We start from the raw sequence: 25,682 nt of genomic DNA, 5'->3' as shown, positions 1-25,682 counted from the left end.
ACGGAATCACACCTGCACGGACTATCTGCACGTTTAGACAAGATGATCGTGTCTGACAGGGCCGTGGTCCACAAGGGCATGATGAATATGACTGGTAGGCGCATCTAGCTGGAGCAACTGCACTGGAAACCAAGTAGCTTCCGCTCCCCCATACCGCAATACCTCCTTTCCTCCTTGGTCTCGGCATCCAGGCCACTTTCATCCTCGACGCCTTCTGCGCCCCACGGCTCGTACGGGTTGCAAGCCATCTGATGACACGATGAACGTCCACCCGAATCTGGTTGTAGCCAAGGACACTCACATGGAGGACCTTCCCAAGCACCCGTTTCCCACTCTCCGTGTCAGTCTCGACCTTCTTGATGACTTCCTCCAGCAACCACTGCCTGAGCACGAAACGCGGGTTGGCGCTCTTCGCCTCCCTCTCCCTCGCCGCGTCGACGTCACCCTCCCCGTCCCAGTGGTCGCGCTCGCTCTCGATGCGCGCCGCGTACTTCCGGAGCCACTCGGACCAGTCGCTGTGCCCGCGTATGCGGTCCAGCCTCTCCGGCTCCGACGAAAGCTCGAGCAGGCTGTCGATGAACGCCTTGAGGCTCTCTTCTGACGCCACGACCGACGGCGTGAAGAAGCACAATCGGCGGAAGGTGCGGTGGAAGTCGAGGCTGTGGTCTTCCATAAGAGAGAGCAGCGGGCGGGCGAACTTCGACTCGTCGTCCTTGTCGATGCGCCGCAGGCCCAGTCGCTGTATAGAAATAGTAAGCCCTTAGTCGAGACGTGGCCGCATCGCGTGCAAGAAAGAGGAAAACAAACGGGGCCGTACCCTGTGCATGAGGCGGCCGTACTCGACTGCGCAAGCCTCTTCCATCACGCGCTCCATCTCGTCCTTCACGAGCTCGGTGCCCCTCTTGCTCCATTCCTTCGCTTGGTCCTTGGAGGCGTCGTCTGCCCAGCCGGGCGACACGGCCTTTCCGCCTAGCTCGTCTTCGGCTCCGATGAGCGGCGCGAGGGCGTTGAGTAAAGCCCGTAGTGCATATATACTATGCGAACAGGTCAGGCCCACGAATTCGGGAGACGTCTCAACACTTACATCATAGCGGGCTGGTACTGTTCAAGGCGAATGGTCAGTACCAAAGTTGAATCGTAGAGCAAGTTCGCGAAATACCTTGTAAGCATATCGACCTTCTTGGTCGCTGTGGTTGCAAATATGCCACGGGTCGAACACGTCCATGAAGGCGTACGGACCTGCCCAGCGAACGCGCATCAGCCGCCGCTACGTCGACGACCCTGTCAGACTCACCATAGTCGATGGTCAGCCCCAGGATAGAGACGCTGCAGGACAAGCATGAGCACGCTACTGGCCGCACACGACGAGGACACGCACTTGTCGGTGTTGATCACGCCGTGCATGAACCCATACGCCTGCCATCCCGCGACCATCTTCGCGTTCCTCCGCGCGACTTCCAGCACGAGCTTCGTGCCCCACGCATCTCCCGGACCCTCTGCGCCCTCGTCCCCGCGCCACTTCACGTCGGGAAGGGCGAGTACGTGGCGTGCGACCCATTCGCCGAGGACGCGGAGCGCGTCGAGGTCGGCCGCTTGCTGCCCGCCCCCGAGGAAGTACATCTGCGCGGGGGGGTTCAGGGCCTCGAACGAGCCGATGCGGATGAAGGAGGGCGCGACGCGCGTGAGGACGCAGGCGGACTCGATGCGCTCGCGCTCGACGGGGAGCTTCGGGAGGTGGATGAGGGAGAGGGAGCGCGTCGTCGAGATGCCCAGCGCGTGCATGGCTGTCGTACGGGGGTATAGTCAGCAGGGGCTCGCGATGATCTTTGAGAGCAGACGTACCTTCTGAGCACAGAAACTCGCGGATGGACGAGCGTAGGACGGCCAAGCCGTCCGCCATGCGGGAGAACGGCGTGCGTCCCGCGCCCTTCAGCTGAAGTTCGTAGGTCGTTCGGGGGTCGTCAGGATGGGGCGTAGCGACTGCGCAGTGAATTATATGGTATGAATATGTGGTGACCGGGTAGATAGGGTGCAGAGCACTCACGCAGAGAGATAGCGCGGCCATCGCCAAGCTGCCCCGCCCAGTTCCCAAACTGGTGCCCGCTATACCTCAGCGACCAGGGTGCCCACTGCTCTCCGACCTCGCCCTCCCCATTCACGAGTATCGCGTTTCCGCTCAGTACATCGACGAGCTCCTGGCGCGCCGCGACCGCCTCCGCACTCGCACGCTCCCCCGCGCTACCGCCCGCGCCCTGCCCAGCCGGGACGGTGAGCGAGGGCGCCTTCAAGAGCTCAAACGCGTCCCCGACGTCCAAGTGCGGCACACAATCCCTCAAGCCCGTCTCCGCCAGCCCAATCAGCACCCTCTCCTCGTCCCTCTTCTCCGCAACATACTTCCTCAGCCTCCCCTGCCCCTCCTTCGCCGCCCCCGGCACCTCGCGCAGCGCCTCCCGCTCGACGAGCCACCGCTCGACGGCCGCGACCTGCGCCTTGCCCTGCGCCTCCGCGTCCTCGCCCTCCTGCGGCTCCTCCGCCTCCTCGGGGTACTCCACACGGAACGGGAAGGGCAGCGGGCACGGGGCGACGTAGGAGAAGTGCGCGGAGGGCGTGAGCAGCCGTGCGCGGCGCTGCAGGCTGGGCTTTTCCGCGCGGATGTTGTGCCATTCGGCGGGGGTGGGCGTGTACGGGTCTGGGGTGAGCGCGTGGATGAGCGAGTGCGGTGGGGGCGGGAGCGGGAGGCCTGAGATCGGGACGCGCTTGACGGCACTCGCAGATGCTTGTGCTGGAGTGGAAGTGTGCGACATGGTTCTGAGGGTCGCGAACGTCGCTCGCAACGGCATGCAGTAGTGTTTTGAGGAGACCAGACAAGAGGTCAGTAAGCCGCAGACAGGATTTCTCACCGCGCGGGGCGGTCACGGATGCGCTCCGTCATCGCAGACATGATCGACTCGTAAGCGTATCCCGTGCACACCACCGGCGTAAGTAAGTAGCAATTGCTGGCGTCTGCACAACTCAACAATCCATTCCACAAAGTAGCCCGGCAATTCAACAACAACATTAGGGATAAAGAAAGATAGGTACATGCACATCTACGGCGTGATGCAGGAACGTGCTACTAGTAATACAATGCGCGTTACCGGTATATGCAGGAAACCACCGTCTCGATTCCAGGTATCAAGCACGGTGTGCAATGCCCACGTATCGATCACAGCTTAGTGTCCTTGGGCATCGACCGCATCGCCTGACGGACGCCGAGGTCGGAAAGAACATCCTCCGCCCCACCAAGCAGCGCGTCGAAGGCAACAGTGCGTTGGTACTGAATCACACAATACATTCAGCACGTGATTATCGATGACTGGGGGTGGGCTACTTACGTGCTCGATGAAGCGACCCATGCCGCTCTGGGTGATACCACGACCGCCGAAGATCTGGACAGCGTCCTGAGCGGTGATCTGTGCCGAGTGCGTACTGTACGACTTGAGGAATGCGATCGGCCCAGCGAGCTTCTGCGCCTGCTCCTTGTACGACTATATGCGCGACATCTGTCAGCATCCACGATACCTTCACCAGCAGCAAACGTCGGGACCACTGACCATGTTGCACATCTGGTACGTGATGTTCTCCAACCAGTTCTGCACCGACTCCGACCTCTGGATCATGCCCGCGAGCTTATTCCTGATGACCGCGAGCGAGTGCAGCGGCTTGCCGAACGCCTTGCGCTGGTTCACCCACTTCATGCACTCCTCGACGATTGCCCGCTGGCTGCGCGCGGACGCGCAACACATGACCCACCGCTCGTGGTTGAAGTTGGAGAGCATAACGAAGATGCCGCCGCCCTCCTGGCCGAGCGTGTTCTCGACGGGCACCTTGACCTTGTCGAAGACGATGTACGCGGTGCCGGCGGTGGGCGAGTACGAGGTCTTGATGGGCTTCGTCGTGACGCCCTCCTGGCGCTCGACGAGGATCACGGTGAAGCCGTCGTCGGTCCTGCAACCGACCGTGAAGCTTCACGGAACGTCAGCTTAAGAGCACGCCTCAGATGGTCGGAATCACGTACTAGTCGGCGAACACTCCGTTTGTGATCCACTTCTTGGTACCCGTGACGATCCAGTGCTTGCCGTCCTCGGTCTTCGTCGCAGTTGTCTGAAGACCAAACACGTCGGAGCCCGCGAACGCCTCGGAAACCGCCAAGCAGATAAACTTCTTCCCGCTCAGCACCTCGGGCACGATACGAGCCTTCAGCTCAGGCGAACCGAAGTTCAGCACGGGTGGCAGGCCAATCACGCATCCTCCCAAGAGACCGTCGCCGTATCCGCGAGCGCCGCAACGAGCGAGCTCTTGAGTGATGACGAGCTCATGGAAGTAGTCGAACTGTCATTTGTCTTATTAGCCAAGGCCGCGATACCCTAAGCAAAGATTAACTTACCTCTTCGGGCTTGACAATACCGCCGAAGAGCGTACGACCCTGCAAGTGCTTGCCAGGACCCAAACGCATAGCATGCAACTCATGCTCACTATAATATGAGTGAGCTGTGAGCAGCCTGGGAGACCACGGACTGAATTACATACGCCATCTTATCGAGCACGCTCTGCGAGGGGCGTTTGCCATCCAGCTCGCGCTCCTGAGCGTCGGGATATATATATTCATCCACAAACTGGCGGACTGCTTTCTGCAGCTTCCTGTGGCTCTGTAGTGTTGTGCATCAGATGGTAGGCTCCCACCGTGAAGACGGACGACGAACCTCCTTGTAGTAGGGATTGTGGTAGCCATCCGAGAGCCACGACGGCTCGCCGTACGGCACCTTGCTGACCTTGCCGGGTATGCGACTGCTCTGTACCACCGGCTCCTCGCCCTCAATCACGCCAATTTGCAGCCGCTGGTACTGGGGCTTCTCGAGGACGTCATAGCGGTGCAGACCGAAGAAGGCCTCGGTCGCATCCCCGCCGGCTATATGCGGCAGAAAAGAGAGGAAGCATGACAGATATAAGCCTGTGTTGCGCATCAAAGCCTGAGAGGTATATACGTACGGATGCCCTCGTCGAAGAACACAGTCGGCCCTCCCGGGTGGAGCTTCTGGAAGCGGGTCACGTCGAACACACGTCCGTCAATGATGATCCACTGTTGTCGTCTTGAGCATGGCGAACGAGGAGAACGTCGGAATGAGACTCACCAGGCTGTCCTCCGTGTTGTGCTGTCAACACATCACCAGTGAGTCCCGCACTCTCGCATAGAGGTCAGGATAGGACTACATACCTTCTCGACCTCCTCACGCGTGAACTTCTTCAACTCCTTAGATGCCATAGCTGCTCAGGATTCGTCACGTACTGAGTGCGGGGAACAGAGAGTGGTCGTCAAGAAAAAAGCGGGGTACGCAAATATATGGGGGAACTGCACCCGCAACAATCACGAGCGGTCGGGGGACAGATGGGTTCCGGCAGAAAGAATGCTTGATCTGGGGGCGGGGGCCCGGCAGCAGCTCCCCGAGCCACAGGCCGCTGAACGCCAGTGCCTCACCGCCATGTGAAATCTACTGGCGCCTATCATTTCCCCAGATTGAGTAGACGCCCATTGTAAGCGCAGCGCCGATCTTCCCCCGTACCCCGGCCCTCCTCGAGGCAGCCAACGGCGGTCGAGCGATTTCGTGCTGGTCGCGATCGACGGGATCTCGCACACACGGAACACGCATACGCCGGGGCACGGCTGGATGTATGAGGCCAGTGAGATACTTTTGATAAATAACACCGAGTCGTAAGCACTAGGGCGCCCAGCGCAGATATGCTGGAACAAGCTGCTTGTACTGTACGTATACCCACTCCGGAGGGAGCTAGCTGTGACTGAGACCACCAAAAGCCTTCGATGAGCTGAAAAGAAAGGGACGATGCTGTGCCAAAAAAGATGACGCTGAGGGGCTTAAACCCGTTCGCTGGGAGCGCGCTTGTGTTACGCAGCCTCGCGAGCGGGCGAGTACGTCTGTAGAACGTACTGTAAGGAAAAATGCGAGTTACTGTGGAAATAGAAGCAGTAGCTGATCGTCAAACAAATTGAGGGTCCGAGAACATTGTGAAATTTGGAAGAGAGATTTCGATGGACGGGACAATATGGATAGTAATAACACAAGGATGCAGCGAGTGCGAAGACCCTATTCTCGACGGACCGCGCGAAAGGATGTAAAAGAGCGAGAGGCGCAGTCCATGACGAGCATGCAAGACGAAAGCAAGAGCGAGTAACGAAGGCGATCGGGAGCGGTGATGTGAACATAACTTATGTTACAAATGGACGAATGCAGTGGTGGTGACCGACGAAGCTGGCTGTGCGAAAGGCATAGTGGACAAAGCGAGTCATAACCGTACGTATACGTATCATGCATACGTGGTCGAAGACAAACGAGGGTGTGCGGCGCGACGAGACGAGTGCTTGTGACTCTCCAGCACGTCCGTATACACAAAAAGCGTACGACGAGTCGTGGAGTGCATGTGGGTTCGTGAGGGAACGAGGGATGGGACTGAGACGAGACACGAAAGAGATGAGACGCATGGCCGCACGACAAGGCACCGGGCATAAGCGTAAGGCGCGTGTCCATCATGGCTGAGGCGTTACGGCTGGGGGCTGTAGGCGATCGAACCGAAAGCGGGAGCGGAAAGAGAGCAGCTTGATGACAAACATAACGATGACATGCCAAGTGGACGGACAGGACGTGTAGGCAGGGGACGATGATAGATGATAATAATCAAACACTTGTGGGGGTGATGATGAGATGCAGACGAGCTGGAAATGTGATGGAAATGAAAAATGGGAGATGGGTCCAGAAATCGAGCTAGATCACGACGGCGGCGTAGCGTGCGGGGGGAAGCGGTAGACATATGGGTTGGGAAGGCGATTACGACCACGGGCGGGCGGGGTTACTGATGGCACAGGACGGACGACAGACGGCGAGGGCATACAACATGGGCATACACACTGCATATACGAGGCCACTGCGGCGAGCAAGAACGCGAGCCAATTACTCGACGCTCATCGCTTCACCGAGGGTCTCATTTAGGTGCAGTTGCGCCCACTCGACCGCGTACAACGACGCCTTGAGGAACTTCTTCGTCGCGTACTTCTTGCAAACGTGCTGGTCGCAGAAGCCATCTTCCGTCAGCTTCTCGATGAGGAGCTTGTGGCCAGGCAGCAGGTGCTCTTCGGTGAAGCTGGAGTAATACACGAACGCCTCGTTCTGTGAAAGGAAGGTGTCAGAGATCAGGTCACGTGTTGGGATCGAAGTCGAACGAAAACGGTAGACAAAAGCGTGTGGGGAACGTGGACACCGCATTGTGCGCAGTAGTTAAATCGTGGCATAAGAGCAAAGAGATACTCACCCAGTCTCCCCCCAACATCCTCCTCGCTGTGTACATGCCAATCGCCGCGACAAGACTAGGCTTCACCCGCAGGAAACGGTGATCCAAGAGCGTCACTTCGGTGAGGAACTTGCTTAATGTGCGCGTCTGGAGGTCGTAGTCGTCCGCTTTGCTGATTTTGCGCATCCAGCTGTAGGGCGAGCAGTATTGGCTGACCTTGAAGTCAAGCGTTTGGAGCATGATACGCTCGCCCTTTAGGATCTCCTCCTTGCTGTAACCGCCCTCGGTCATGAAGACGAACTCGTCTACTGACGGCGCAAGAATCTCCTCGTATTTCGCCGCGATGAACATAGCAGTGACGCCAACGAGCTGGAGCTTCAGCATGGAGACGATACGTTTTGTCAAGAAACGGTCGACGATGTTGACGGCGATCCAGAGAGTCTCGGGGAGCAAGTGATAGCGCAGATGCACCTGAAGCAGCCAGTCCACCAAGGTTTGTCGCATTTGCCAGTTGAGTTCCGTCTGACCATTCATGTAGTCCGGACCAGGCATCACGTCCTCCTGATGCAGAGGTTAGCACTCACGTATGATGGCGTTGACGAAGGCGACACGAACCTCAAGCTCTTGCATGTATTCAAAGATGTCCTCCGCATACTCAGAGACCATTGTCGTGTCAAACTCATCCACCTCATCGTGGAAATGCTCTTTGATCTCCTCCAGCTCCTGCCTGTAGCGGTGAGCCCGCACCGTCGAAACCTCGGGCCAGATCCTCTGTCGCTTCGCAGCGGGCTGCTCATCTTCGATTTGCACAGCCTCGTCCTCTTCTTGGTGCAGGTCCTCCTCTTCGCGATCGCTCAACTCGGTAAGATCAGCTTCGTCGGCAGCGTACTGGTCGACGACACTTGCGACGGCGTGCACCTCGATTTCCATCTCGTCATCATGGCTGACGACAACATGGGGGATAGCGGCTTGCACTGGAGGGTCCTGAGGAACGGGGATGCGACGTGATGAGGGAAGGGGTACTTGGGGCCGGTACACTCGTGCGGAGGGGACGCGTGCTTGAACCTGGGAGGCAGCCGCTAGCTTGCCGGGGCCGAGGGGCACTCGCTGAGGACCCGTCGCAGCAGCGAGAGAGGAAGAACGACTCCGTTTGAGACCAGTCTCGACGGTCTCTTTCTCCTTTCCGGTATGCTTGCCATTACCATCCTAACCGATCCAAGAAACACGGTGAGCAGTCATATTCAATTCGTGTAGATCGTCCAGCCGTAGACAGAACAAGCTGGTTCTTCGCAGTGCGATGAGCATTCTACCACCATAGACGCGCAGGCGTGACGCAAGAAGATTGATCGTGTCAAAACATCAAATCCACAGAGGTCTGATCAAGAAGATCGACGTGAAGCTATCGACGCTCGATCGGCCATTGGTTGTGTGCGGATAAACAAACGGATGTGTCCCAATGACGAGGAGTGACGAAAGTGGCAAACATCACGATCACGCGCTGAAGCGTCTCAAACGCGCCGACGCGACTGACGCCCGGCGCGTAGCCACATGTAGGTGGTCGATTGCGTAGGTGGACAGCAGAGGCCGACGATGACCGTCGCAACCACCATACGTCACTTCGAATCCATAGCAAGCAGACAAGAGACCCAGCCGTGGCTCAGGAGTCCAAGGGGGGAGCAGGAAACGAAGGAGCTGAAGAAACGAACCTTGCCGGTGCGGTTAACGGCGGTGGTCGTCACCTCTGTGAGGACCGGGCGTTGGACGCCATTCTTGACGGTGTGGCCTACGGGTACTTTGGACGCTCCTGCGAGCGCAATGCCGGACGCCTGTCGGACGTGTCTGCTCATAGCATTTTCATCAGCGTTTCTGGGACGTGTGGAACCTGTACGGTTTCGCATCGGAAGCTGGTGTTGACGTGGCTGGGGTCAGAACGGACGAGAACACAGAAGAGCGATCAGGGGGAGCACATACACGAATGTTGGTGGCCATCTCGTGGTGAACAAGTTGTATCTACGTTGGAGGAGTAGTTGCAAAGTGTTGGGAAGAGTCGGGTGACAGCGAGGGGTGGGTCGGGGCGATAGAACGTCGAAACGAAGGGAGAAAGGGTCGCAAGAAATGGCCCCGACGCGCTGTGTGTGGTGGAGAGAGGAGGAGGCTGTCGGAGGACAGGAAGTGTCAGCCTGGTTCAAGGCAACGACAAGACCGGGTTCGTTTCGCGATTTCAACCTCGCCCGCTCTCGCGTCTCCACGTGACCACCAAAGTAGGCCAAATAACGCGTTCCAGCGCCCGCCCAAGCACTCCAGGCGCCTGTCATTCCTCCTTCGCGACCTTCGACGCGTGCGCCATCATTCTTTGATGTCCAATCACGTCGCTATCGTAAATAGAACGCCTTTGTATTTGCCCAATACGTCTATAGTTACGTCTTCACAATAAACAACCCCGCCTCAGTCCTTCCACCAGAAACGACGTCCGCCGAGGGAGATGACCCGCGAACCATTGCTCATTTACGTTACACAACGTAGCTCCGAACACGGCGAGCGACGAAGCGGACTTAAGGCGACGCGTTGGTCAATTCCTCGGACAACCTTGGCGGGGGTATTCATTTGGAATGGAACGAGGCTCCCACACAACGCTCGGCTCGCGGCTGCCGGGGTCACCGCGGTTCGCGGGATGATGGGGCGGTAAGACCGCTGGCGCAGCTCATACCAAGTCTTGAGCAGTTCTTGACGCCGCCAATCTCCAAAGCGAGACGGAAGCAATGTTTGGCTCGGCGCGGGAGGAAACCCCCGGAAGGCAGTGGATGGTGGCGGAGTTATCAGGTTGTCTTGTTCCTGATCGTTCCGTTCCTGAACTCCGCATTGTGAGTACATACTTATGCTGCGTTCTGGTGGTGCAGGGGACAGGGGGGCACTCACTCGGTAGAGACAAGCAGCTCGCACACGACCATAGTGGGGGGGCACTCCACATGAGTATTCGTCGTCACTAGACGCCATCAAGACTCTCTCGCGTCTCCGCCCACCGACGCCTTTTGCCTGCATCTTTCCAGTCCCCTTCCTGAAGCGCAGATGACGCACTCGCAAGCCGGGCCGAAGCACCGAGTCCTGCTCGGCCCACCGTGGTCGGCGTGTCCAAAGGGACCACGAGACCCGCATTGTCACTCGATGCTTCCCCCAGCGCGGTTCCGGGTTGCCACCCCTGCTTCAAGAGCAGCCGGTGACCGATGTTCGTCGCAGACAAAGGCGCAGCGGGAGACGGAGGAGTGGCCGGAGCTGAGACGGAGGGAGAAGGGAGTGGCGAACGATCAGCGCTCGGTGTCGTCGCCGGGGAACGGTCAGGATGCAGAGCCCGACGACGGGCGCTCCTGTCGACATACTGACCGCGCGAACCTGACGGTGTGGGTGCCAAATTCTTGGAAGACGACAGCAAAGTGCGCTTGAGCATGGTCAAGGCCTTCTTTGGGTCACGATCCCGCGCGGACGTCGACTCCGTGTTATTAGCGGCAAACTCCTCGAAATCCCGTTTCTTGCTAGCCCCGGCGGAGCTATCCACGGCGCGATGCAAAAAGAGAGGGATTTCCTCATCGCCCTGGGGTGAACATGCGGTGCATGGCGTTCGGTCCTCATGAATGTGGATGATAAACGTCGTGCCGCCGATTGTCAGACGATCGAAATGGCGCAGCGCCCGCGGCATGCTGGCCACCCTCGGAGCGGACAACCGGAAGCCCTTCCCATCGGAACCCTGAGCTGCGGGACCGCCAGGCGGAGGTACGGCTGAAGACTGAATGAAGGTGCCATGTTTCGAGCCCATATCGACGACAGACCAATGCGTACGATCCTGGTCCCAATAAATTGTCGCATGCACCTTGGAGACTTCCATTTCCTTCAGACGGATCCTGGGAGTGTCTGAGCCAGCAGGCGCAATGTCTCGACCGATTTGGATCTCCGTGAAACCGTCAAGGAGAGCGAGCCTTTGATTTTTACGGAGAATAGCACTGTGCTGAACGACGAGACGCAGAGACGTCGAAGATGCACGGGGGTCCCCAGCAGGCTCGTACGCATAGACGTCAGCAAAAGGTGGGGTTACTGGGGTGGGATCTGTGTCCCCCGGCCACTCGATAGAAGGGGAGTAGGTAGCCCCTGTGATGTCTAGGGACGATTCATTGCGCAGGTCCACGGGACTAAGGATGTCGGAGTTGGACCGCGAGTCTGGGAGTGTATCAATCTCCCCTTCCTCTAGCATGCAGAAGCTGCAGTTAGAGAACCGAGCATACAGTAGAAGGAAGAAGGTCTGAGTCGTCAGAACGAGGGGAGCAGAGGAGTGTTGCGGGGTGAGCTACTGGAGAGTAGAGGCGCCCATGAGGATCTACTTCATCCAGATTAGGGAAAGTCTCTCACGCCTCGGATTGGATGACGAGTGGTTCAAGTCGCGTGGCGGTGGCCAAGTGCCCCGTCAAGTCGCCCACGACCGCCACACGAGTTCTGAGTACGTAACGGACCACAGCACAACTTGCTGCAGACCCTCAGTATCGAGTGGACAGTACAATCTGCGCAGTATCTATCCGACTCAACACACCAGCCGCTTAATCCGTCAAACCATCCGGAGGTCAGACGACTCACGGTCAGATCAGTCGGACAAGCGCGTTCACATGGAGTATTTGTCCGAGGTCAGTGGCATGGCTCGTAGTTGCCCAATGCATGCCCAATGATGATGTATTCAAGGATCATGCTAAACTTCTTCTCACGAAAGAATGGCTCGTGAAGACCGATAGCGAGTCGTCAACACCATACCTATTGGTCTGTCGTACATCTTCCGGACAATGCTTGATACTCATGATGCGCTGCATCCCAGTAGAAATTCTACTCCTCTACGGCGGATTGCAGCTGCTGCATGTTTGTGACGGACACGAAGAACGTGTGGGGAGAGGGTAGTGTCCCACACTAATACTGCTTTGTCGAGAGGACCCACTGAGCTTTGAAAATATCCCAGTTCTGTCAAGCAATCAATTCGCTCGGAGATGGCGGGAATACAACCCGCAATACTCTCTTAGCTTCCCGGGTGAAGGCGAAGAACAGGCGTGGAGGACCAAGTGCCTGGAATTCCTTTCGGCTGCCCATTCGCTCGGAGGACTTGCCGAGCTATCCTTCGAGACAACGAAGTCGAACTACTCTGTATGCACCCGCACCGACTGTCTTCAACGGTTGCTGAAGCGCCGCTTCGTAGGATCTTGCCTTCACTCTAGGGAATGACTCGTTTCGGTGGCGATGGGAGGCGTTTGCCGTCGGGCCAAAGCTGTCGGCAGACATCTTATCCAAGCACCTCATCCTCCCGCTGATCAGCATGGCACACCTCGCCTTCTCCTCCGCTGATCCTTTGACGATTATCTCCGAGACTGACCTTGAGAAGGTACAGAGAGCCTTCCCCTCATCCGAAGGTTCCCGCTGTATTGATGTTCCCGGGCGCCACAGACCGTTGACAAGGTCGGCAGGTCTGCCCGCCGCACGCTCGACACGCATGTTCGGAATGCGCTATCCCGGCCCCTTCTCGCGACAACGCTGCAGCGTATGTCAGCCGTGTTCAACTTCGTACCGGATCTCCGTGCGCAACGTCTCTCTGAACCCTGCGATATGTCATACTGAGAGCATTCGCAGCCCGGATCGCTGCAAACTCCGAAACCCCGGATCTCACACCACCCGTTCCGCCAGCAACATCACAAGGTCCTTCCGCTTCCAAGCCTCTTGTGCGCCGGGCGCCTTCCTCGTCGCCTCCACTTCCGACCAACCGAGCAGTATGTCATTGTGAAGCTCATCTAGCCTAGAAGCTGATTGTGGCCACAAGCAGGGTCCAAGTAACCAGGCTAAGCCGCATAGTCAAGCCGGAGGAGCACGTCAGGTGGTCCCAACGCCACCGCCGCCGGATGATGACTCCGTCACTGAAGAAGAGCCAGAAGAAGAAGACTACGGCGCCGTCAGCGGGAAGGACGAAGCAGCCGTACACGATCGTCGCAATTCCAGCGTACGGAACAGCAGCCCCGTGCTTTCGGTACCTTCGAAACGTGCCACCCCCGAACAGTCACCTCCTTCGAAGACTGGGGCCAGCGTGAATCATTCGCCTCAGCCACAATCGTCGTCGCCTCTCCCCGCACCGAAAACCAAGCGGGTGAAAGCGGCCGTGTCTTCGAGCGATGAAGAAGATAGCGAGGAGGAGCGTAGAAAGCGTCTGGCACGGCTCAAAGGAAGTGTGGCAGCGCGCGGTCCAAAGCAGCCGCTGAAGCGTGGGGGAAGACGGTTCTGAGCACCCTCAATGGATCCATATTCTCTGTCGGTCGTGCTAGGTTTATCTCCTACCCACACGAAGCACACATGTAATCTCAGTTATCTGCATTGATATCTGCCGGCGGCTGACATGTGCCTGCCGCAGTCTACCCCATTTGCATCGTGTTTGCGTCGTGTTCGGCGCTGCATGGCACCTCTAGTCTATGTTGAGAAGGCAGGAAGTTGCTCAACGCATCGCTCCTTCCGAAGGGCGAGCTTCTGAGGGCTGCTTCTTCCCCTGGCTCCCGTCAAGTGACCGTAGGAGTTTGATCGTGCTCACCAACAAGTTCAATGCGACGGAAGACACTGCTCTGGCGTGAACGCACTGACTTACTGTTTTGGGTCAACATCGTCATTATCGCAGCGTCTGCATTCTGGGGCAGAGGAAGTGCTCAACGAAGCAGTCTATTTCGCATCGAGAAATATGAACCTTTGCGTATAAAGCAAATATTGTAGTTACTGTGGTTGTACAGAGTGAAGAGCACATATCAAGCGAGGAGGCACACAGAACATGGCGTATAGAGCAAGGAGGACGGCAATATATATCATGATCATCGACGTCTGACACGCGCCGCGAGAGCAGCTTCCTTGCAGGCATCACAAGGTTCCTGGATCAGATTCAGGACACGCCGCCTTTCACGGTAAGCCTGCCATATGAAACCGTGCGGTCAGCCTCAACCAATGCAGACATGTGCTTCTCGCTACATGCGCATCACGCACCTTCGGGCAGGGGCAATTGCGTGCGTTCGGGTGAGCATGTTGGGAACTAAGCCCACAATTCGGGGAGCCGCAGTCCCACTTCTCGCCAGAATAGTACAGGATTACGAAGTGCTGCAGGACAAGTGGAGCGTTCACGCCGTCAGCTGCGATCCGTCGGCAAGCGTACAGAGGCGGATTTACCGGGCACCCTCGATGTTGATTGCCACAGCTACCGAGGCATGAGACCGGGGAAGCGTGGATAAAACGGTGAAAGCCCTGACCATTCTTCCCAACACATTCTGGACGGAGATATAGGAGTGGGTGGAAGAGAGGTACGCAGAGGAGTTCAGCGATCAGTCAATACTGACTTGTTGGTCTCGGGTGTCGGCGGGGAGGGGGAGATGAGGTATAGATACGATAGCAGCTTAGATGCAGCACTCTTATAGGGAGTCGAAGACGCCCCCGAACAACGAAAGACCGACCCAAGTGGAAACACCTCACGCCAGCATTGAACGTCTCATCACGAGAGGACTAAGCACTTGAGTTATGGTGGCTGCTGAGCTTCCTTCCCTCGTCTGTTGTTCCGGAGAAGCGTCGTGGAGTCGGGCAAGATACAGTTTCCAGATGGCGAAGGTATATGCCACCAACGCTGCGGAAGATGACAGAATGATAAGACGTCGCGGAGACCGGCACAGAGCCTCTAAGTCCCGCCAAGACTGTCGAATACCCAGGTCTTGTGACTCGAGTGGACATGAGTCTAAGTTGATTGAGTGCATCGCCTGACACAAGCCGGCGAGCTGCGAATACTAACATCGAATGCTGGCGAGTCCACTCTAGAAGATACAGGAACGTACCCGGCAAATCGCCGCTCGGGATCCGGCGCCTTCAGGTAGGTTTCACTCATTAAATCCAATAGAATGAGCGCGGAAGGGAGAGTACACGCGACATCTCGGTGGAGATGCCGAGTAGGGAGGTCCGGAAATGTTCCTTACCATGATCGATGGTCGGATGCGGCAACGTCACAGCACAAATATGACGTGTTCAGAGAAGATCATGACCGCGGAAGTGGATGCCGACAGAGGCCTTTGTCGGTCACTGCAACGGATGTCGGAACGGTCGCCTTACTGCGTAGAAGTAACATGTGTCAGGTTCGTCGGTCTTCTGGAATACAGACCTGCGATGGGGGAGATTGACTGAGGCGCTAACGTGGAAATCTCTATGGACCCCGCTGCCACTACATATGCCGTTTGTGCAGCTTAGAAAGGCGTGAAGCAAGGGGAAGCGGCCAGACTATAGCGGATGATCCACGTGGGGTTCCGGAAGGCCACAGACACGTTGCAACAGAACCAACATCAGTCTGACATATAATACGGTTATCAGCATATACAATGGCCGGTTATCAGATGGGCTGGACATCACTTGGCTTAGAATGAGTCAAAACCAGATCAGGCTCTCGAGTCTGTATGAGTGATAGCAGTCAAATCAACCGCTGTACAAATAGAGATAGACTTGTCCTAGCTGATAGACCGTTGGCCAGACACGCAGCTTTCAGGAACCCTATGTGTCAGACGAATCCTTGAGACTTGATCACGATGGAGGAACAAAGCGGCGAGCGAAGGCGAAAATGTTCAAGTTCAACCGAGCGCGACCTCAATTGCAAACACGGCCCGCCACTCGGTCCGCCTGGGGCGGGGCGTCTAAATATTTAGTTCAGCTCAGCGCGCGTACAACGTCAATTCCTGGCTACATCCTCGCTGGTGATAAATATCTCGCTCAAGCCCTCAGACTGCAATTCATCTGCTCTTGATGCCGGAACTCGCCTGATCTGGGACTTCCACCATTGCGCGGGAACCTGGACATGGCTCAGACAGCGGTCGCGCCCTCTTTGACTCCTCAAGGACCTAAGGTGGAATGGCTATGAATATCGCTTGCTTACGTTGGATTACTCACTCGGAGCGCAGACGAAGACGAAGGCGAAGAAGCGATACCTCAAGGCCAAGAAAGAGAGACGTAAGAAGCGCAAGGCCCTCCCTGGCACCGCGCATCGGACTGAATCTTCGAGACGCGACGAGGAGGACGAGTCCGGGTCCGACGAGGCAGAGCCCAGCGGGAGCGAGAGCGAAGGTGCGTCAGCAGCGGAGCAGGTGGATGCTCCTCCGAAGATTGCTCTTCCTGCGAAGCGCGGGGACGGAGAACGACCGAAGAAAAGACGTAAGATCGACACCGAGGAGCCCGACGCACGACACGCCTCGAGTCCAGAAGACGACGAGGTCGCCGAGCCCCCTGCGCAGCCCTCGAGCGCGCCCCGTCCAAGGTCCGCTACTCCTCCAGTGGCCCTCCCGGCGTTCCCCCAGCCTCGGCGACCGGAGGCCCCGTCGAAGTCGGTGCTCGCGCTGCAAGGGCTCGACAAGGCCTTGATCGAGGCAGAGGTCGTCGACCCCGCGACCACCGTGCCGCTCGATGCTGCCAAAGACGCACAGGACGAGCGGACGGGGCTGAGCGGGAGGATGCGGAGGAGGTTGCAGGATCTCGGTATCACTGAACTCTTTGCTGGTCTGTCCTGGTCGTCCGTATGCTACCGATGTATTCCACGTGCTGAAGCCTTCACAATAGTACAAACTGCTGTTGTGCCCTTACTCCTCTCTTCGCCAAGATCGAGAGCGCTGTACCGACCCTACGATCCACCGGAAGACCTGTGCGTGTCTGCGCCTACCGGAAGTGGGAAAACTTTAGCTTATGTCTTGCCCATCGTCGAGGTACGTGGTTTTCGAGGCCGTACCGTCCACCAGGGGCTTAGAAGGGATGCGTGCCAGATCCTATCATCCCGTGTTGTTACTCGATTACGTGCACTAGTGGTCCTGCCGACGCGCGATTTGGTATTGCAAGTGCGAGAAACGTTTGAAGCGATCGCAAAGGGTCGCGGTTTGAAAGTAAGTCTTGCACTGATTACACAGTCGCCATGCAAAGCACTTCATCTGGCGACAGATAGGTACAGCAACTGGACAGCATTCGTTCGCACACGAGCAAGCACAGTTAGTAGCGGAGCGAAATGAAGAGTCCGTCTCCGGTCTCAGCAGTCGTCGTACCTAGCTCACAATTTGACCCGCCAGGCTGCAAGGTGGCTCGAGCAAGGTGGACATACTCATATGTACACCGGGACGTTTGATCGACCACCTCAACGGCACGCCCAACTTCTCCCTACAGCACCTACGCTTCCTTGTGAGTCGTCTGGGGTCCTCCAACACGCTGATATAGTTGCAGACACTGATCGCTCGCGTAGGTCATCGATGAGGCCGATCGACTGCTCGCACAATCGTTCCAAGACTGGCTAGCACAAGTGTTAGCGGCAACACGACCACCACGGGCTTCCGATGACAGCGGGGCCAGCCTGTCAAGCGAGCTTACGACTGCTTCGATTAATCTCGCAGCCAGAGGACGACCGCATCCTGATTCTCTATCGCCCACCTTCCTCCACCTGCTGCGAGGCGTTCACTACGTTCGTACAGACTATGACGAGAAAAAGGAGCCATCCTGTCAGAAGCTGCTGTTTTCCGCGACGCTCACGCGGGACCCTGCGAAGATCGCCGCTCTGGGGCTCCGCCAGCCGAAGTACGTTGTCGTGCAGAGCCCGAAGACGTCGGCAGCGAGCAAGGAGGAAGGCGTCCTCGACTTCGTGATGGAGAAGTTCACCATGCCAGCTACGCTCACGGTGAGAGTCTATTTGCGCTGTTTTGAGGCGATATTGACGTCGCGATAGGAACACATGGTCGTGTGCGAGTCCTCGGTCAAGCCGCTCATGCTGTTCCACCTTGTCCACGCGCGCGGGGTCACCAACGCGCTGGTCTTCACCAAATCCGCGGAGTCGACGGCCCGTCTCGTCCGGTTATTCGAATTCTTCGAGAGCGCGCACAGCGACTCGCAAGGGAGGAGGATCGTCGCACGGGCGTACTCCAGCGATCTCGCGCCTGGGGAACGCAAATCCATCTTGGAGCAGTTCAAGAGCCAGGACGTTCAATTGTACGTGTTCCCATCCGACTATATCCGTGCCGCAGCCAGGTGACGGATGCAATTCCTCTTTCCCCTTCGAAGACTCGTCTGCTCAGACCTTATCTCGCGCGGCATCGACATCAGCCACGTCTCCCACGTCGTAAGCTACGACGTCCCCGTCGATTTCAGGAAATACGTCCACCGCGTCGGCCGAACCGCGCGGGCTGGCCGGGCTGGGGACGCGTGGACATTGGTCGAGGAGCAGGAGGTGAGAACGGTGCCCCGGCGGAAGGGTGCAACTGTGTGTCTGCACATACCCGGGCTGACCGTTCGTTCACAGGCGAGGTATTTCAAGACGATGCTTAAGGAGGCGGATCACCTGGACAAGGTGAAGCGCGTGCGTGTCGCGGATGCGGACGTCGAGCCGTTGAAGCCCGCATATGAGGTGAGCGTCGAAGTGTTCTCTCCTTGACTTTGATGACCGCTGAGCAACCTTGGCTGGTATTCGTATCCACAGGTAGCCTTGGCTCGCTTGAAGGAGTCCTACGCCCGCTCTAGTTGATGGTCGGTTGGTATGATGTCAGTCTGGCGCTCCGGCACAGGCGGGAGATGCGTCCGGCCTATCGCGGGCCCTCGATTTGCCGCTTGCGGCCCTGCTCGATCAAGGTCCAGCGCTAGCAGATTCAGCAGCTATACTTGTGCTCCGTGACTCCGTCGGGTGCGAACAGATGCGAACCCCGGGGTTGATAACGACAACGAACGTGGCTGCTTTTCGCGGCCTTGGACCTCAAATGAGACCAGAGGAGTTGGCTATCTACAGGGTGGACCTCTACGCACCATCGTGAATGCGGAGTGATCACGCATACACAGTATGTAATGCTGCGTTTGTTCTATCGAATGAGACCGACAGCGCATGCATGCCGAGTGCCCAGCTCATACTCATCGCGTAAGGCATGCGCATGATCATGCCGATGCGGGTGGGTTACTGCGGTCTGCTCCTCCGGTAGTGACTGGCCGTAGCTTAAGTCTCCGCTCGCAAAAGTCGTTTCTGTGCAGCCAGTCCAGGATCTTGTTGCAGTTCGTACCGGCGTAAGTTCGGCGTTGATTCGGGGTGTATTCTATGGCGAAGTCGATAACAAACGACTTGTACCAATGTCTCGAGAACATGTTTGTCGTTCAGGAATCGAAACAAGACAGAGAGCTCGACTGTGACTGGCAACAGTGCTGAGGATATCTGGCTGGGCGATCGGGGATGAGTCATTGATAGGTCCCAGGCTGGTGTGTGGAACCGGAACCCAAAGAGTGGGCCACTCGTCCCACTCCAAGAAAGGCGCCAGGTCCCGAAGGGGTTCGTAAACATCATATGGCGGCCGGTCAGATACGCAGACATTCCCAGCGACTCGCCATTCTGTCCATAAGAGTCTGCCGGGGGTCTGCGCACTGTGGCCCTCCTCCGTGTCGCTACTGTCCCTCGTGATGGCGCAAGACGACGCGATTGAGAAAACCGAGTCCAGCGACTCCGACCAAGGCTCGACCCTCAAGCCAGCCAAGAGATCTCGATGGTATCGTGCTAGTTCCTGTTTCGAGCTAGTATTTGACGTTGACAACCCGATTTTCATTGCCCGCAGGAGCGTGAGGTCCCTGTTCGTGCCTTCGGATGTCCCTCCTCCCAAGGCCTCGCTCGACGACGCAGACCTCATCCCTGAGGCCAACGCCTCGTATTATGATATCCTTACCTTCGGATGGATCACCCCCCTCATGTCCTTGGGCTATGCCCGACCCCTTGAAGCGCCCGACCTCTACAAGCTCCAGGACCACCGCGCGTCTGCTGCCATTGCCGAAAAGATCACGAAGTCTTTCGAGAGACGGCAGAAGGAGGCGGCAGAGTACAACCAGCGTCTCGCGAATGGTAAAGTCAGTCCTGGTCTGAAGGGCGTGTGGTGGTCGTTGCGCGGTGTTCGTGAGGAGCGAGAGAAGCAGTGGAGGGAAAAGGATGGGAGGAGGAAGGCAAGTCTGGTGTGGGCCATGAACGACAGCATCAAGTGGTGGTTTTGGACCGGCGGTCTGCTGAAGCTCATCGCGGATGTTTCTCAAGTGACTAGCCCCCTGCTGGTCAAGGTACGCTGACCCAGCACGATCACTCCGGGAAAGAGCTGACAGGACGATAGGCAATCATCAACTTCGCGACCGAATCTTACACGGCCTTCAAATTGGGTCACGGAGACGAGGCCCCTCCCATCGGCAAGGGTATCGGTCTCGCTATTGGCTTGTTCGCTATTCAGCTTCTGTCCTCGCTCTGCACGCACCATTTCTTCTACCGCGCCGCCTCCACTGGCGTTCTTCTTCGCGGCGGTCTCATCACTGCTATCTACGACCGCTCTCTGAAGCTTTCGGCCCGTGCTCGCACCACGCTCACCAACGGCAAACTCGTCAACCACATCTCCACCGACGTCTCGCGCATAGATTTCTGCTGTTCCTTCCTCCAGCTCGCGTTCACCGCCCCCGTACAGATGATCGTCTGTCTCATCATACTGATCGTCAACTTGGGTCCCTCCGCGCTCGCCGGCTTCGCATTCTTCATGTTGATGACGCCCGTCCAGACCGTCGTCATGAAGCACTTCATCAAGCTCCGGCACAAGTCTATGGCGTGGACGGACAAGCGCGCCAAGCTGCTGCAGGAGCTGCTGGGGTCCATGAAGGTCATCAAGTACTTTGCCTGGGAAGTCCCCTACCTCAAGAAGATCGCAGAGCTGCGTGGGAGGGAGATGGCGTAAGTGGTCTCCGCCTCGATGCCCGGGTGAGGTCACGGTTCTCATGCTCTTTTAACTCTTACAGATACATCCGCTCGCTGCTGGTCATCCGGTCCGCGAACAACGGCATGGCCGTCTCGCTGCCTGCACTGGCCAGCGTGATCGCTTTTGTCATCTACTCCGCCACCGGCCATTCGCTCAACCCTGCGAACATCTTCTCGTCTCTCACGCTCTTCCAGCTGCTCCGCATGCCGCTCATGTTCTTGCGTGAGTTTCCGCGTGTCACCGTTGGCTCGAGCCCGCCTCGCTGATAATAGTCGTCGTCCAGCTCTCGCGCTCAGCGCGTCCGCAGACGCATACAACGCCACGCAGCGCCTGTACGACGTGTTCGAGGCCGAACTGCTCGAGGAGTCGACCGTGCAGGACGAGAAACTCGACCACGCGGTGCAGGTCGTCGACGGCGAGTTCGTGTGGGACGGTCCTCCGCCCGATGCGCCCGGCAAGGATAAGAAGGGCAAGAAGCAGGACAAGAAGGCCGCCCCGCCGCCTCCGACGGCGGACCCGAAGTCCGAGGAGACGTTCAGGCTCAAGAGCGTCAATCTCGCTATTCCAAAGGGCCAGCTGACGGCCATCGTCGGTAAGTAATCGCATTGGATCTGAGACAATTTGTCTGCGGGCACAAGCTCACCATGCACACAGGACCTGTCGGATCCGGCAAGTCGTCTCTGCTGCAGGGCATGATTGGCGAAATGCGCCATACTGCTGGCACCGTCCGGTTCAACGGCACGGTCGCGTACTGCCCGCAAAGCGCATGGATCCAGAACGCTACAGTAAGGGACAACATCACGTTCGGACGGCCCTTCGACGAACAGCGATACTGGCAAGCGATCCACGACGCGTGCCTGGAGGCCGACCTCAATCTGCTCCCGAACGGTGACATGACCGAAGTGGGCGAACGGGTGCGTCTTTGTTGCCGCGTATGTACGGTATGGATGTTGTGGGCGCTGACGCGACGTGACTTCCCAGGGCATCTCGCTTTCCGGCGGCCAGAAGCAGCGGATCAACATCTGCCGCGCGATCTACGTGGGGGCCGACATCCAGATCTTCGACGACCCGCTGTCCGCGCTCGACGCGCACGTCGGGAAGCACGTCTTCCAGAACGTCTTCCAGGGGGCCGCGCAGGACAAGACGCGCATCCTCGTAACGCACGCGCTGCACTTCCTCCCGCAGGTCGACTACATCTACACGATGGTCGACGGCAAGGTCGCGGAGCACGGCACGTACGCGGACCTCATCGCCGCGAACGGGGACTTTGCGCGGTTCGTGAACGAGTTTGGGAGCAAGGAGAGCGAGCTGGAGAAGGAGGAGGAAGCGGTCGCGGAGGGCGGGGACGGGGACGGGGACGGGGACGTCGAGGGTGAGGAGGACGAGAAGGCTGTGGAGAAGATAAAGAAGAGGCAGCAGGGCGCGGCGATGATGCAGGAGGAGGAGCGCAATACCGGCGCGGTCAGCAACCAGGTGTATATGGAGTATATTCGCGCCGGCAAGGGCTACATCATCCTACCCCTCCTGATACTCTCCGTCGCGCTGCTCCAGGGCGCGCAGGTCATGTCCTCGTACTGGCTCGTCTACTGGCAGGAAATGTACGTGTTTGTGTGCTCTCTACCCGCGATTTGGTGGTTGACGTTGGTTCACAGGAAATGGCCTTTCGGCTCAGGGTTCTACATGGGCATCTACGCTGCTCTCGGTGTCTCACAAGCTCTGACGTTCTTCATGATGGGTGCAACGTTTGCGTCGCTGACCTACTTCGCGTCGCAATCGCTCCACCGCGCCGCGATCACCCGGGTCATGTACGCGCCCATGTCGTTCTTTGAGACCACGCCGCTGGGTCGAGTCATGAACAGGTTCTCTAAGGATATCGACACCATCGACAACATGCTTGGAGACGCGATGCGCATGCTCGTGGCGACGTTGGGCAACATACTGGGTGCCGTCATCCTGATCGCCATCGTCCTCCCCTGGTTCCTCATCGCGGTCGGCGTGGTCGGTATCGCATACGTCTGGGCTGCCATTTTCTACCGTGCAAGTGCTCGTGAGCTTAAGGTATGCTCTTGATGAAAGCTGTATTTCTGGTCTTTACTAACGTCCCCCCCAGCGTCTTGATGCCCTTCTGCGGTCATCTCTATACAGCCACTTCTCGGAGTCCCTTTCTGGTCTGGCAACCATTCGTGCATATGGCGAGACTGACCGGTTCCTGGAGGAGAACAGGAAGCGTGTCGATATCGAGAACCGCGCATACTGGCTTACAGTCACGAACCAGCGCTGGCTCGGTATCCGGCTCGACCTCATGGGCATCCTCCTCACGCTCGCTGTCGCCCTTCTGACCGTCGGCACCCGCTTCCACGTCTCTCCCTCGCAGACCGGTGTCGTCCTGTCGTATATCATCTCCGTCCAGCAGGCGTTCGGCTGGTTGGTCCGCCAGACCGCCGAGGTCGAGAACGACTTCAACAGCGTCGAGCGTATCGTCCACTACGCGACGCAACTCGAGCAGGAGGCACCGCATGAGATACCCGACCACAAGCCGCCGCTGTCGTGGCCTGCGGATGGACAGATCGCGTTGACTGACGTGGTACTTAAATACCGCCCGGAGCTCCCTCCTGTCCTCAAGGGCTTGACGATGTCGGTGAAGCCTGGCGAGAAGATCGGCATCGTTGGCAGGTATGCATATGCCTTGCTACTCACGAATGTGTAGTGATGCTCACTTCGTCTTGCAGGACCGGTGCGGGCAAGAGCAGTATCATGACGGCGTTGTATCGCCTCGTAGAGCTCTCCGAAGGTTCCATCATCATTGACGGCGTTGATATCTCGAAGATCGGGCTGAACGACCTGCGCAACGGTCTTGCGATCATCCCGCAGGATCCTCTCTTATTCTCTGGCACTTTGCGGAGCAACCTCGACCCTTTCGGCGCCCATGATGATGCCCGGCTGTGGGATGCTCTGAGACGAGCATACTTGGTGGAGGACGTCAAGAATCACTCCATCCACCATTCCGGAAACGCCGACGAGTCGAAAGAGGGAGACGGGTCGCACACCCCCGTGAACCGTTTTTCTCTTGATAGCCCTATCGAGGACGAGGGTAGCAACTTATCCATTGGACAGCGCTCGCTAGTGTCCCTTGCGCGCGCCCTCGTCAAGGACAGCAAGATTCTTATTCTTGACGAGGCCACTGCTTCTGTCGACTATGAGACGGACAGGAAGATTCAGGATACGATTGCGAGCGAGTTCGCGGACCGCACTATCCTATGCATCGCTCGTACGTGCAGACTGTTCGTGTCCTGCGTCTGCTTGGCTGACATTGTCTCACAGATCGATTGCGGACCATCATTGGCTACGACCGGATCTGCGTCCTCGACGCAGGCCAGATCGCCGAGTACGACACTCCTGCAAACCTGTACAACATGCCTGGCGGGATCTTCCGTAGCATGTGTGACCGCTCGTCTATCTCTTTCAGCGACATCAAGGCTGCAGAAAAAGCGAAGGAGGCTGAGTAAGCTGCCTCCTTAACTCTCTGCTCCGAAGCATCTTGTTCACTAGCAATGAATATCACGATACACGTAGCTTAGACACTCACGCATTCCAAGACGGTTGTTAGTTACAGCTCATGGCGAGTCACGCATATATCACATACCTTTGTAGACGTTCCATATCTCCTTGTAATTCCTGATTCGCGGTGAAGCCTCTTTGTTGGGTTTGTTGGTATTGACGGATGATACTAGGCGATGTTTGGTAGTAGACGCAGTACTAGTGTCACGACAATTTTCCTGGTCTCGTGAAGTGACCAGGTTTGTTGTAAAGTATATACAGGTCCGTGCCAGCACAGTCCCCTATCCACCGGATACTCTAGAATCTAGGGGCTGATGGCGCTGATACACCACTATGGGCCTGGCGCCCCCGGAAAACCCCCGGTTCGACAAGGCAAAAAGTGCGTTCAACGGTCGCACCGTGGAAATGGGATCTCACCGTTGAATATCACCCGTCAGTTATCCGCGGCGGCAACGTGTTTTTACATCCGTAGAGATTTACCACCTGAGACGCCAAGCTGAACGGGGTTAAGTATTCCACGGTTGCTCTCGGTATCCGCAAACAATCCTGCATGTGCCGGCCCTAAACATGGGCGCCAAATGCCAGTCGCCCTGATTCTGACCATTCTCTTGTCTGCATCGACATTCTCCTATTGCTTGTGACATCTGACTTTCATGGAACTATCTTAGGGTGCGTTGGGTGCATGACTGCTGTCGTGTCTACATTTCTTGGCCCCCTTTATCACCGTTCCTGGGGTGTGCATACAGTACCAGAGTTGTCGGGCAGAGCCCAGTGATGGACGGTCGGCATAAGGTAAGTCGCAATCTTCAGAGTTGTGAGTTTCTCAGGTAAGTCCAGCTATGTTGTTTGGCCATTCTGGCAAAGATATCGATCAGGTAAGTCACTCTTCTCAAATATCTGCATTCTTCCCGGTGAGTATTTGCTGCTCTTCCCTGAATATCTGACTCCGTCTACCCAAACTCCCATATGTGTCCTTAGCGTTGGCATGGATGT

General features: G+C 57.4%; 8 protein-coding genes across 8 annotated transcripts; 3 read left to right on the top strand and 5 right to left on the bottom strand.

The window, feature by feature from the left end:
- Nucleotides 1–104: 104 nt before the first annotated feature.
- On the bottom strand, nucleotides 105–2,804 carry DICSQDRAFT_52883 (uncharacterized protein; the record flags this gene model as incomplete). Its single annotated transcript, XM_007362398.1, has 9 exons — nucleotides 105–248; nucleotides 302–739; nucleotides 818–1,034; nucleotides 1,085–1,101; nucleotides 1,160–1,239; nucleotides 1,295–1,326; nucleotides 1,379–1,784; nucleotides 1,843–1,980; nucleotides 2,045–2,804. The coding sequence occupies 9 exons, from the start codon at nucleotides 2,802–2,804 to the stop codon at nucleotides 105–107; spliced, it is 2,232 nt and encodes a 743-aa protein (XP_007362460.1).
- Nucleotides 2,805–3,038: 234 nt separating this feature from the next.
- Nucleotides 3,039–5,408, bottom strand: DICSQDRAFT_80275 (peroxisomal acyl-CoA-dehydrogenase). Its single transcript, XM_007362397.1, has 10 exons — nucleotides 5,255–5,408; nucleotides 5,172–5,192; nucleotides 5,029–5,119; nucleotides 4,743–4,948; nucleotides 4,570–4,688; nucleotides 4,427–4,514; nucleotides 4,058–4,371; nucleotides 3,594–4,005; nucleotides 3,375–3,527; nucleotides 3,039–3,316 (listed from the first exon to the last, which is right to left on the bottom strand). The coding sequence occupies exons 1-10, from the start codon at nucleotides 5,300–5,302 to the stop codon at nucleotides 3,206–3,208; spliced, it is 1,563 nt and encodes a 520-aa protein (XP_007362459.1). The 5' UTR covers nucleotides 5,303–5,408; the 3' UTR covers nucleotides 3,039–3,205.
- Nucleotides 5,409–7,001: 1,593 nt separating this feature from the next.
- Nucleotides 7,002–8,268, bottom strand: DICSQDRAFT_52549 (uncharacterized protein; the record flags this gene model as incomplete). The annotated part of the gene is made up of 3 exons (XM_007362396.1): nucleotides 7,002–7,217; nucleotides 7,360–7,899; nucleotides 7,954–8,268. The coding sequence occupies 3 exons, from the start codon at nucleotides 8,266–8,268 to the stop codon at nucleotides 7,002–7,004; spliced, it is 1,071 nt and encodes a 356-aa protein (XP_007362458.1).
- Nucleotides 8,269–9,567: 1,299 nt separating this feature from the next.
- DICSQDRAFT_99923 (uncharacterized protein) lies at nucleotides 9,568–11,636 on the bottom strand. Its single transcript, XM_007362395.1, has 2 exons — nucleotides 10,255–11,636; nucleotides 9,568–10,185 (listed from the first exon to the last, which is right to left on the bottom strand). Exon 1 carries the CDS (start codon nucleotides 11,576–11,578, stop codon nucleotides 10,322–10,324), a length of 1,257 nt encoding a protein of 418 aa, XP_007362457.1. The 5' UTR covers nucleotides 11,579–11,636; the 3' UTR covers nucleotides 9,568–10,185; nucleotides 10,255–10,321.
- A 590-nt stretch (nucleotides 11,637–12,226) lies between these two features.
- On the top strand, nucleotides 12,227–13,630 carry DICSQDRAFT_144412 (uncharacterized protein; the record flags this gene model as incomplete). Its single annotated transcript, XM_007362394.1, has 6 exons — nucleotides 12,227–12,263; nucleotides 12,326–12,507; nucleotides 12,560–12,742; nucleotides 12,805–12,934; nucleotides 12,988–13,124; nucleotides 13,178–13,630. 6 exons carry the CDS (start codon nucleotides 12,227–12,229, stop codon nucleotides 13,628–13,630), a joined length of 1,122 nt encoding a protein of 373 aa, XP_007362456.1.
- A 571-nt stretch (nucleotides 13,631–14,201) lies between these two features.
- On the bottom strand, nucleotides 14,202–14,574 carry DICSQDRAFT_52097 (uncharacterized protein; the record flags this gene model as incomplete). Its single annotated transcript, XM_007362393.1, has 3 exons — nucleotides 14,202–14,297; nucleotides 14,371–14,481; nucleotides 14,551–14,574. Coding segments are annotated over 3 exons (231 nt in total), but the record flags the coding sequence as incomplete, so codon positions are not given.
- Nucleotides 14,575–16,103: 1,529 nt separating this feature from the next.
- Nucleotides 16,104–19,440, top strand: DICSQDRAFT_99919 (DEAD-domain-containing protein). The gene is made up of 11 exons (XM_007362392.1): nucleotides 16,104–16,255; nucleotides 16,311–16,902; nucleotides 16,963–17,105; nucleotides 17,163–17,279; nucleotides 17,335–17,405; nucleotides 17,460–17,568; nucleotides 17,630–18,058; nucleotides 18,107–18,366; nucleotides 18,439–18,604; nucleotides 18,677–18,781; nucleotides 18,854–19,440. The coding sequence occupies exons 1-11, from the start codon at nucleotides 16,208–16,210 to the stop codon at nucleotides 18,896–18,898; spliced, it is 2,085 nt and encodes a 694-aa protein (XP_007362454.1). The 5' UTR covers nucleotides 16,104–16,207; the 3' UTR covers nucleotides 18,899–19,440.
- Nucleotides 19,441–19,735: 295 nt separating this feature from the next.
- DICSQDRAFT_99917 (ABC transporter) lies at nucleotides 19,736–25,014 on the top strand. Its single transcript, XM_007362391.1, has 11 exons — nucleotides 19,736–19,898; nucleotides 19,965–20,454; nucleotides 20,505–21,106; nucleotides 21,172–21,353; nucleotides 21,415–21,723; nucleotides 21,786–22,045; nucleotides 22,113–22,729; nucleotides 22,784–23,189; nucleotides 23,242–23,804; nucleotides 23,861–24,399; nucleotides 24,453–25,014. Exons 1-11 carry the CDS (start codon nucleotides 19,813–19,815, stop codon nucleotides 24,635–24,637), a joined length of 4,239 nt encoding a protein of 1,412 aa, XP_007362453.1. The 5' UTR covers nucleotides 19,736–19,812; the 3' UTR covers nucleotides 24,638–25,014.
- The last annotated feature ends 668 nt before the right edge of the window (nucleotides 25,015–25,682 follow it).

Source organism: Dichomitus squalens (genome assembly GCF_000275845.1).
Source record: "Dichomitus squalens LYAD-421 SS1 unplaced genomic scaffold DICSQscaffold_4, whole genome shotgun sequence".
Lineage (NCBI taxonomy): Eukaryota > Fungi > Basidiomycota > Agaricomycetes > Polyporales > Polyporaceae > Dichomitus > Dichomitus squalens.
The sequence above is the reverse complement of the archived record's forward strand: the minus strand, read 5'-3'. Positions and strand labels throughout refer to the sequence as shown.

Coding starts and splice junctions, on each gene's coding strand:
- DICSQDRAFT_80275 (XM_007362397.1), bottom strand. CDS start 5,302: ATGGCATCTAAGGAGTTGAAGAAGTTCACGCGTGAGGAGGTCGAGAAG. Junction 4,949..5,028: donor GTTCTTCGACGAGGGCATCC/GTACGTATATAC, acceptor TGCCGCATATAG/CCGGCGGGGATGCGACCGAG. Junction 4,372..4,426: donor GTATTGTCAAGCCCGAAGAG/GTAAGTTAATCT, acceptor GACAAATGACAG/TTCGACTACTTCCATGAGCT.
- DICSQDRAFT_99923 (XM_007362395.1), bottom strand. CDS start 11,578: ATGCTAGAGGAAGGGGAGATTGATACACTCCCAGACTCGCGGTCCAAC.
- DICSQDRAFT_99917 (XM_007362391.1), top strand. CDS start 19,813: ATGGCGCAAGACGACGCGATTGAGAAAACCGAGTCCAGCGACTCCGAC. Junction 20,455..20,504: donor CTAGCCCCCTGCTGGTCAAG/GTACGCTGACCC, acceptor ACAGGACGATAG/GCAATCATCAACTTCGCGAC. Junction 21,724..21,785: donor CCAGCTGACGGCCATCGTCG/GTAAGTAATCGC, acceptor CCATGCACACAG/GACCTGTCGGATCCGGCAAG.
- DICSQDRAFT_99919 (XM_007362392.1), top strand. CDS start 16,208: ATGGCTCAGACAGCGGTCGCGCCCTCTTTGACTCCTCAAGGACCTAAG. Junction 16,256..16,310: donor TGACTCCTCAAGGACCTAAG/GTGGAATGGCTA, acceptor CTCGGAGCGCAG/ACGAAGACGAAGGCGAAGAA. Junction 17,569..17,629: donor TACAGCACCTACGCTTCCTT/GTGAGTCGTCTG, acceptor TCGCTCGCGTAG/GTCATCGATGAGGCCGATCG.